This window comes from Pundamilia nyererei, unplaced genomic scaffold (genome assembly GCF_000239375.1).
Source record: "Pundamilia nyererei isolate P.nyererei 1_Seehausen unplaced genomic scaffold, PunNye1.0 scaffold00544, whole genome shotgun sequence".
Lineage (NCBI taxonomy): Eukaryota > Metazoa > Chordata > Actinopteri > Cichliformes > Cichlidae > Pundamilia > Pundamilia nyererei.
Genome location: NW_005187945.1, coordinates 121,116 through 131,532, shown reverse-complemented (window position 1 = coordinate 131,532; position 10,417 = coordinate 121,116). Strand labels below are relative to the sequence as shown.

General features: G+C 42.0%; 1 protein-coding gene across 1 annotated transcript in view; it reads left to right on the top strand.

Moving 5' to 3' along the window:
- Positions 1–2,601: 2,601 nt before the first annotated feature.
- Positions 2,602–10,417, top strand: part of LOC102205149 (putative transcription factor Ovo-like 1) — a 12,977-nt gene continuing 5,161 nt past the window's right edge. Inside the window, exons 1-3 of the mRNA XM_005754333.1 lie at positions 2,602–3,158; positions 10,004–10,245; positions 10,401–10,414. Coding sequence (XP_005754390.1) covers positions 3,059–3,158; positions 10,004–10,245; positions 10,401–10,414 — 356 coding nt within the window. The 5' untranslated portion in view covers positions 2,602–3,058. The remainder of the gene's footprint in view (positions 3,159–10,003; positions 10,246–10,400; positions 10,415–10,417) is intronic.

Below are 10,417 nucleotides of genomic sequence, written 5' to 3'. Positions count from 1 at the left end.
GGACTGCAAAATATTTTGCGTGTTTTAATAATAATAACTGTCTGGGCATCATTTTTATGATTGTCAGACAGGACGGACTACATGCTGCTCCCTCCATCAGTCATCGTGTCTTTGTTTTTCTCAGTGTGCGTGATGTCAGGAATGAGTTACTCAGTGTACAATGCCAATCATGTTTAATATCATCAAAAGTTTCCAAGACTCTGGCTACAAATCAACACTAGATGTTCACACTGGATGGATATTCCGGTTTTCACAGCACTGCCTGGAAATGACTACATGGACACTTTAACACAAGTAAAAGCTCCATCATCCAAAGAAGAAGCCATATGTGAGCATGATCCAAAAATGCTGCCATCATCTCTGAAACAAAGCTTAGTAAAAAAGAAAAGAAAAGATTGAAGCAACTGTTCTGTGGTCAGATGGGTCAAAGTCTGAAATTCTTTTTGGAAGACCAGATTAAAGAGGAGACTGACTGCTGGGCTTGTTTTCAGCACGTCCCAACAGGTTGATTCTGGTCATCTGGACGTAGCGTTTTCAATGGAAGAAACGTTTCGTCACTCATCCAAGTGACTGCTTCAGTCTCAGCTGGATGATTGAGTATGCATCAAGATGCTTTCAGCAACGTTTTCAACAGGCCTATCTCTGCTGGTACGTAGGCATGTCAGTGCCCACTGAATCAGTAACTTTCACATCTGGAAAGGCGCTGTTAATGCTGAAAGGTATCTATAGGTTTAACATGTCCTCATCCAGATTACATCTTTTAAGGAAGGCCTTGAATACTTCAACAAGACGGTACTAAACCACATACTGCATCTATTACAGCAGCATGGCTTCATAGTCGAAGAGTCCAGGTGGTGAACTGACCTGCCTGGTGTCCAGACCTTTCACCATTTAGAGTATCATGAAATGAAAAATATGACAACAAAGACTGTTAAACTCATCTATCAGACAAGACTGAGGCAAAATTCCTCCCCCGGCAGCTGCTCTCCTCAGTTCTCAGACCATTACAGGCTGTTATAAAAAGAGAGGGGATGCTACACAGCGCTAAACAAAACCCTGTCCCAGGTTTTTTGAGACTTTTACCTGTCATGAAATTCTAAACAAGGTAATATTTTCTCAGTCTAAACATTTGATATGTTTTCTGTGTCCTAGTGTCAACAATAAATTGCTGTGCTGTCCGCTTGGTACAGGCTGTTGACTCCATTTCCCAGTTACACCTAGCTACGGCGATAGCATCATTTACACAATATGTACACAGTTAATTGAAGGAAAACACTCAACAGCTGGTAGAGAGCTCTCTGTTCATACTGATCAACCGTACAGCAGTGAGGAAACCACAGAGGAAGACTAAAACAAACATCACAACACACGAGTCTTTCTGATGCAACAGTACCGAGTCTTCCCAGCTGCAGTGTAGGTTTTCCTTTATTATGACACACTAGATGACATAAAAGGACTGACCTACACGGTCCTGTTTGTGTGAGTGTGTAATCTACACCTGGTCTGATGATACGTCTACAACAAGGAATAAACAGGAAAATATTGCATGTGAACAAAGCAAAGCATGGTGGCTTTTATTCAAATTCACAAATAACTTTGTCCTGCAAAATCTCAATTGCAGTTTGTTTTCCTTTGCTGGGCCTATCTGAATGAATTCGGCACCTTCCTGGCAGCAGATCAATGCACATGGAGACCTATGACCTTCTAGAGTAATCAACTTAAACAGTAATGAATTGTGTAGCCAGTTTAGACATCTCGGAGACACTTGATAGACACAATGGTGAATTGGGGGGTGTGTGGGAGGGGTCTATTTCAGCTCCCTGACTCTGATCTAATCACTCAGGACACATTTAAAATAAACTGAAAACTTCACACACAGCTGAGCATCCTCAGAGATCAATCTGCAACATGCCCACTCAAACTTGACTGTTGTTTTCACTTGTTACAGCAGATCCATGGTTATACCTCTCATAGGTTCACTTCGTTTCGCCTGAGATTCAGACGAATGTTCGTTTCTGTTTCAGTGATTCATGATAAACTGGTTTTTTGTCACGTCTCGAAACATTAAAATGTTCCTGACTGTGAAGATTTTTCATCTTTTAAGTACTCCGACAAAAAAAGATAGTAAGATGAGCATTAGACTCTCATATTTAGCAGATATTTGTCTATATGTTCTACAAATATCTACTAAATAAGTGTGACTGTGACAGTGATAAAGAAATAACGAACTCCTCCATTAGTCGCTTTATTCTGACTGCTGTGTTTGTGCATCTGCACAGTTAAAGTGTGCCTCTGTCTCTTTGTGTCTACAGTTTCTTGTATAACTGCCCTTCACTCCTTCACACACACACTTCCACACACACTCTCAATCTTTCACTCTTTCTTCTCGTCATTTTCACCGTTCCCACACCTTAAAGCGGAATGGAGAAGAGGTGGAGAAAGAGAGGATAGGAAAGGCCGAGACAGAGAATAAAAGGAGGGGTAAACCGGTTCAGCAGGTAGAGGCCTAACCTAGGCTCTCTCCGGCTTGTTGTCACCGTTATTTCTCCCGCGCATGCGCGCTGCTGCCTGTTTCCTGCTTTTAAATGAGTACCTGTGCAGCTCTCTGACCCACCTCTATCGACACTTGTGTATGTGTGTGTGCGTGCGACCAGGAATATCTGCGTTTTTTTCTCCCTCCCAGCCCCGCTCCCTCACCTAGTGACGCCACACTCCCGTTATTTCAGGGCGCTGTGGGCGATATCTGTCTGTACCTGACCTGGTAGCTCACCTGAGCGGACTCACCTGTCCCGACGCCGAAAAGACTTTTGTTTAGAGCTCGAAAACAAATCTGGTAGAGAGGAAAGGTGTGCTGCAGGAGGTGAAAAAGCGGGACGAGGCTTGCGAAACGAGAAGAAAGGTGCGAAGAGGAGGAAGAAGGAGAAGAGGGGACCGACCTTCCAGTTTTTCCTCTCGGTTTCCTGCTTTTTTTTGGGTCACTTTTAACGTGACTTTACGTCGCCACAGCGGCTTTCCCTGCACATCGCTTTCTCTCAAAGGGACTTTGTGTTGACTGAGCATGCCGAGGGCCTTTCTGGTTAAAAAGGCGAACGTTTCGCCGGGAAAGCGGAACTGGAGTGAACTCCCTGATCATGAACGAGGGGACGTCTACATCCCAGGTGAGTCCACTGCCGTGATGAGCCATTTTTGTTGTTGTTTAAAAAGCAAAAGAAATGTTGGCGATAGCGTGTACGGGCTCGTTTTCGGGCGCCTTTACGCACGGATTTGTGGATTTTTGTTATTTGTTTGTTTGTTTGTTTGCGCGGTTTGCAATCCAGCGGGTATACCGATGTGACAGGTGGCGGGGGAAGGGGTGTCCGGCGGTGATTGTAACGGGGCCACGGAATAACGGGAAACAGCAGCGGCCCGCCGTGCTCGGAGAAAGTAGTTCCTGTTTTGTGGGGTGTCAGAGCTGTGCTCTTCTTACTTTAGATAACCTTTTATGTTAAACTTATTTCATTTTAATGAAAATGTTAAAAACCATTCTTCGTTTTTCGTGTTTTTGATGATTCACATATAAACAATTTGAGCACAGTGTCACAAAAGCAAACAGTGACAGGACTAATGTGTTCTTACACCAACTCCAGTGTTGTGGCCTATAAGCGATCGCAAAGGCCCGGTGTTTGTTTTTTGTTTTTTTTTCATATCGACCTTCAACCCCTGATTGTTCTTCCTTGTACAGCATAGCACCGGCCTGACTTATGAAGCACAAATAACGACCTATTAATCGGCTTCTGATTAGTCATTCAGCACAGGCCAATTAATAAACACTTGAATTCAGATCTCTTCATTTTCTTAGTTTTAAATGATGAGATGATGTTTTATACCTTTAATTTTCTGTTTGTTTGTTTTTTGTTTTTATTGTATCTACACGTGTTGGTCTTACTTTTTTTTTTTTTTTAAGAAACTAAACACATCAGCTTTCCTGACCTGCACAATGATTTTCATACTTTTTCACTGAGCTGGGTGTCCAAGTTTGATTCTTTGAATGCGTCACTTTACATTTAAATGACACGTTGAGGTCCCAAATGACTCCTGCCCCCTCCGCATCCCCCCAGTTTTCGTGAAAACAATCCCTATTGTTGCCATCGGCGGAGTTTTTATTGTAAGACCCCGCCGGTATCAGATAACAAGTAACGGACTACACCCTAAACGTCTCTCTCGCTCTCCTTTCTCTCTTCTCCCTCCCCCCTCTTTCGTTCCCTCTCTCTCTCTCTCTGTCTCTCTCTCCGTGTGTGTGTGTGTGTGTGTGTGTGTGTGTGTGTGTGTCCTTTTTCTGTCCTCATCCCATCACCGTTAACTTTTAATCATTGACTTTTACATCCTCTTGGGGTGTTTGCAACCGGAACACTTGGATGAACTGAACCAGGATACGCTTCAAACGGTTTTTACCCAAACAAGATCGATAAAAAGAAAAAAAGGAAAAGAGGAAAAACTCACACTCACATAGGATGTAACCACCAAAATAAAAGCGCGCGGGCATTTTGGGTTTGATTCAGGCCTTATGAAGAGCAAACATGATTTCTCTCTGCAGTTATTTCCACCTTCCCCTTCCCCACTCACACGCAAAAGGAATCTGCCGTGTAATGTCTTTATTCAGGTTATTTCTCAAGATCCACGAGCCAAAGAAACGTCGCAGAAAGTTTCAGCAACTAGTTTTCCAGGAAAAACCTTAAGATGAAACCTGAACGTCAGTGCGTAATTGTGCCGCGTACTGTTAACGCTTTGCCAAGCCCAGCAACGGTCTCAGCTAAATCTTCTGGTATGTGCCGTTACTTGATGTACCTGCCCGGCGAGAGACGCACGCACAAAAACCTAATAACAAGCTGACACACTCAGATGTGATAATTGTCTTCAGTAATCTGCGTGTTGAATAATTCTGTGACACGCCACATGCCATGGCTTTGGACACTTTTCTGTGTGTGTGTGTGTGTGTGTGTGTGCGCGCGCGCGCGCGCGTGCGCGTTATCCACAAACATGTGCCGGGGCCTGTTTCTGATGGGTCATCATTCTGAAATCAACCTTTGTTTCGAGTCTGTATCATCCCTCCTCCATCTTCCAGACACACATTGAACCGCTGCGTGTGAAAAAGGCAATAGAGAAAAAAACATTCCTAAATAGAAATTAAAAATATTTCGCCATTTTAATCTCCCAGTGGCTATTGAAACGAAAGCTAATTTAGACAGTACGTCATAATAACTGCCCTTGCAAAGACTGCTGGTGTTTCAGCATCACTGCCAAGTAGGTATACTTTCTTCTTAACTTTTACATAAATTAAAATACTACTGAGTACCGCTGTTAACATGCGCATGTATTTGCTGCCTATGCGCTGATTCTGAACTTCTGCGCCGGTCGGTACCAGTGTTTGAAATAAAAGTTTATTCCCTCCTTATACTGGTGGCAGAGAAAAGAAACAAATCTTCAATATACATAAATAGATGCTTAAAAGTGTTTGGGCCCAGATGTAAGGACCAGATGGTTCACTGGAGAAAATCAACTTGCATCTCATCAGTATCCGCCATGAAACTCATCAAACCCATCAAACATACAACGTTGATTTCAAGCGCAGTAGACGAAACATCCCTTTTTTTTTATTCAAATAAAAGTTGTAATTGAAAATATATCGAAAGGTCATTTAAGTGTTTTACATTTTGAAAGAAATTTAAAAAGTAAGAAAACTGAAGTAAAACTGAAAAAGAGGGGAAAAGAATGAAAAATGGAAATGAAAAAATCTTCTCCTACACGCCGCTTTTCTCTAATAATAATATTATTAATTATAATAAACCGTAAAAATTAGCTTATAGCATACTTAGTTTTTGAATAAGTCTATGTATCATTATGCCTTATTTTTCTGTTACACTCAGAGGTCACATATAATCTAATTATTACTTTCCAAGTGTATATAAACTTAGCTTTTATCTATAAAGCTAAATAATATTCTTCTTTTTGAGGTTATATTATAACACAAAAGTTTTGTTGTTGTCGTGTTGACTTCATTCTGTAGTTTTAGCAGACGTTAGTTTCACCTTTACACAGACGGGCTCATGCACACACAAGAAAGATGTCGCGAAAAACGACTAAACGTGTTCCCCAGAATCTCAGAGCAGTCCAGGAGGAGCTGATGTCTTGTTTTGTTTGGGGGGTTTGTTGCATTGCACCAATAGTTTCCACTATCTGCTCAATGTCAAGGTTAATGTTTATTGGATGGAAGGAAATGTAACGGACCCTATGGACAGCCTGCTGCTGCAGGCAATACGCCTTAAGCAAACACACACACACACACACACACACACACACACACACACACACACACACACACACACACACACACACACACACACACACACACCCTCTGTTTGATCAAGTTATCTACTGATTGTTGACTCTTTCTACCAGCTGAGCGATGTTAAATGAATAAAAGAAAAATATTACAGAGCATTTAAAGCAGCACCACTCCTCCTCCTTTACTTGCTCATGGAGTAGAAGCCTTGAGTTGTTTTAACCCTCCACGTTGCCCTTTAACTACCAAACACACACACACACACCTCATTTATTGGTCAGGGGGGCAGGAGAGGTGAACAAACAATACAAGATGAGATTAAATGTTCACCCAGCAGCAATCACCACAGAAACTATCAGCACTCAGGAGTAATTAAGAAGGATTTGAAAACGTGGTAAAAAAGTACAGTGAAAATTTCTGATCATCTCGGCGGCTTTTATCATAGGATTAGGCTCTCGGTGGCAGATAGCACACGTTTTGTGTCACACACCAGAAACAGGTTCAAAAAGTTTTAAACTGCAGATGAAACTAAATGTGGAGATCAAGTTCCTCATGGAGATCATTTGATTAACAGATTTGTTCGTGAAATGCTAATGTTGAAGATGCGAGTCTTTCAGGCACTGAAGCGAGGATACAGTCATGGTACAGGCATGTAGTGACTTAAAAACAAAAGATCTCTCATTTTAAAAGTCATAAAGTCTCTCTAAGAACTTTTATCATTAAGCCTCATTTATAGGAAAATGATTGGCCAATAAGTTTGTTAATCATTACTGACTTTATAAGGATCTATAAGCAATAAACTCAGATCATTGCCACTTCTTTCTTTGAAATGTGAGGCTTCACTACCTTTGTAAATGATTGTAAATATAAACTCTTTAAACTTTTAAGAGTTTATTGTTCAATTTTTTTCAACAAGAGTATTTTTCAAAATGCTGTTTATACACCAAAAACATCAAAATAAGTCCATTAACCATTTCATTCACTGACATAGTCGTGAATATTCCACAGCTGGATTGATCACTTGCTATAGACAGTGATTATGTCCAGCGACATTTCATTTTTTTCTTAAATTCCTCTAAGCCCTCAGTCACACAGGCTGGCAGATCAGCCTGACAGCCCTTTGGAACTACTGAATAATTAGTATTCCCACACTGGTTGCAAGTGGTTGCTGGGAAATAACTTGTTATCAACATCCTGGTCACCAGTTGGCCACAACCTGGCAACTAGAGTTTACCAAGGAAAAATTTGTATTCCCAAAGGTCTCTAGCAGCATGCCTGTAGTTTGCATGTAAGATGCGAACTTGTCTGCAAACACTTGCCAACTGCTCACAGAGTAGTAGTGAAACTATGAAGACTGTAACAAACTGGAAATGAAGAAAATTCTCTTCAAGTAAAAACGTTCTGCCTTTGACACATGTTGGTAGCAAACAGAGGCCGCAGCATTTACTCTGAAGGTGACCACTCTTCGTTTCTAGCTTGCGCTGCACTTTTTCAAGTTTTACAGGTTTCTCGGCGTTAGTTGACAAGTGTTTCCAGACTAGTAGAGACTTGTTGGTCACCAAAGCAATCAAAGAGGTTGTTGGTGCAGCAACGTCTTTACGACTGATTTTTATCTGGCAAGAGCCAGTTACCTCCAGTAACCAGTCTCCTACCAGTCGGGGGATTGCCACAGCGACCTGTGGTTGCTGGGGATCACACGCCACCTGTCTCTAGGCCAGGGGTGGGGAATTCCAGGCCTCAAAAGCCAGTGTCCTGCAGGTTTTAGCTGTATCCTTGATCCAACACAGCTGATTCAAATGGCTAAATTACCTCCTCAACATGTCTTGAAGTTCTCCTTGAGGCCTGGTAATGAACTAATCGTTTGATTCAGGTGTGTTGACCCGGGGTGATATCTAAAACCTGCAGGACACCGGCCCTCGAGGTCTGGAGTTCCCCACTCCTGCTCTAGACATTTGTGACTGAGGGTTTAAAACGCTAGAAAATGCTCAGTGAGGCATCTTACTGATGGTCTGATGTCCAATGTGTTTCACAAATGTTTCTTCTATAAATAAATCCGACTTTCAACTATGAGTTTCACCAAGTTGCCCTCTCATCTAACTGTCACCTTTCAATGCACATACTGAAATTCAGCTGTTTGTACAAATAACCTGCAGAGCTGGTTTTGAATACATGATTGGAGGAGTCTCTTCTTGTGTGGAATGATCTCAGTGTGTGCCTTAGCTTGATCTATTTTAATCAGAATCGTAGGGAGAGCAGGGAGGTTAGTACTACAGCACTGAATGCGTTTGTTTAACCAAATAATGCTCAAGTCTTTCACCGGGTTTATTTTGAGCCGTTGGCCTGTTTGAGCCGTCACTGTAAACCCAACCCGGAGACCCACAGAGGCTGGAAGAGTGATATGTCTTCACCAGTTGTGGCGTTGATGTTCCATAGAGCTGTCACTGTTTCTCTCAGCGTTCCGTTAATCCGGCTGCTTCACAGACTGGCTTTATGTCTTCTCTTCATATAGCTCACTTCATTTGCATTTACATTTGGGTTTTATCTGATTGAGGCCCGACGGCACATTCAACTGATTCGTTGTCTCGGCTGAGCTCAGCCACGCCTGCCTTTGAGTAACACACACCCCTGCACACCTGCACGCCTCTCTGTGTTTTACTGTCAGTTGAATGGCTTGTCTCTGGTTCTTTCAGTGACGTTTTGTTGTGTTTTGCACAAATCATACATGCAGTTGGTTGTGTGTATGCACACACACACTCACACACACCCCTGCGGAGGTGGATTGTTTGAGGAAGGTAAAAAGCTGGTGCTGCAAGACTGTCTGGTCAAACAAGTAATGGTAATCTGTGTGTGTGTGTGTGTGTGGTGAGGTTGCAGAAGTCGTACTAAACAATAGGAAAAAAACCTGTGCACACCCACACACACACACACACACACACAAACACAAGTACACACTCCTATTTAGCTGTGGTTCTTTGCTAATTGTGCAAATATAAAGCAGTGCAAGCCGACCGCTTGTTGTGAAATTCTGTACATTGCATTGAATTTGTCCTCATACGTGACTCTCACCCTCTGACCCCCTTTTAAAGACATTTCTTGTCTTTTTTAACCTTTAGTTAAACTTATAAGTTGTGTTTTGCAACAGTGGTAGAAAAAAATAAAAATTTCAGATTAAGACTTTACGGGTTATTGTCCATGCAAAAATGCATTTGCCTGTTTTTCTTTGTAACTTAGTAAAAGTTTAGTAGAAGCACACAATGTGAGGTTCTATGTGAGGTTTTATTTCGAATTATTAACATTTAAGAGACTTTCTGTATAAAAGAATAAAATATACAATCAAAGGCAAGTGGAATTAAATTTAACTGCTGTCTGTATGTCTTTAATAGGCTACAATTATTGTTAATGTAAGTAACATATCAATAATGAAATGACACAATAAAAGAGACAAAAGATAATCTGAGGAGAATTATGAAGCCAAGAAGAATCTGAAGTTTCTCCTCGGCTTTATTGCTAATTTCAGGTCAGTGCTGCTAAAAGGCCCTTGTAGTAATGTAACATCCATACAAAGGGGATCATTTGGAAGCTGAATCACTGGATTTTTCCCTCAGGAAATTTTGGAGGTGTCAAAGAAGGAAATTCAGACATGACACATGACACTTCCCCTTTCTCTTTCTCTCCTCTCTGCAGTCTCCGTCTTTCCTCCGTCCGTCCTGACGATGGAGGTGGAGGCCAGCCCCGCTGAGACAACTCAGATGACCACGCCCCTCTGCCTCACCAAACACTCTACCATTGACACACAAACTCACCCAGAACTGCCCTCCAGCACGGTGCTCGGCAGACCCCAGAGCCCGGCGGGTTTACCAGAGGGGAGATCAGAGATCAAGAGGAGGCCGCAGGCCAGCTCCACGTACTTCCGAGCCAAAATAAAGGTAAGAACTGAGAGGGACAGAGTGCAGCACAACGTGTCAAAATATTTTTGATTGAGTTTACAAGGTAGAATTTTGTGTTACTGTACAAGGTCTTAGACTGATTTATTATTATTTATGGATGGCATTGTGAATCATGTCTTTCTTTCCCATCTCAGGTAACTACAGGCGAGTT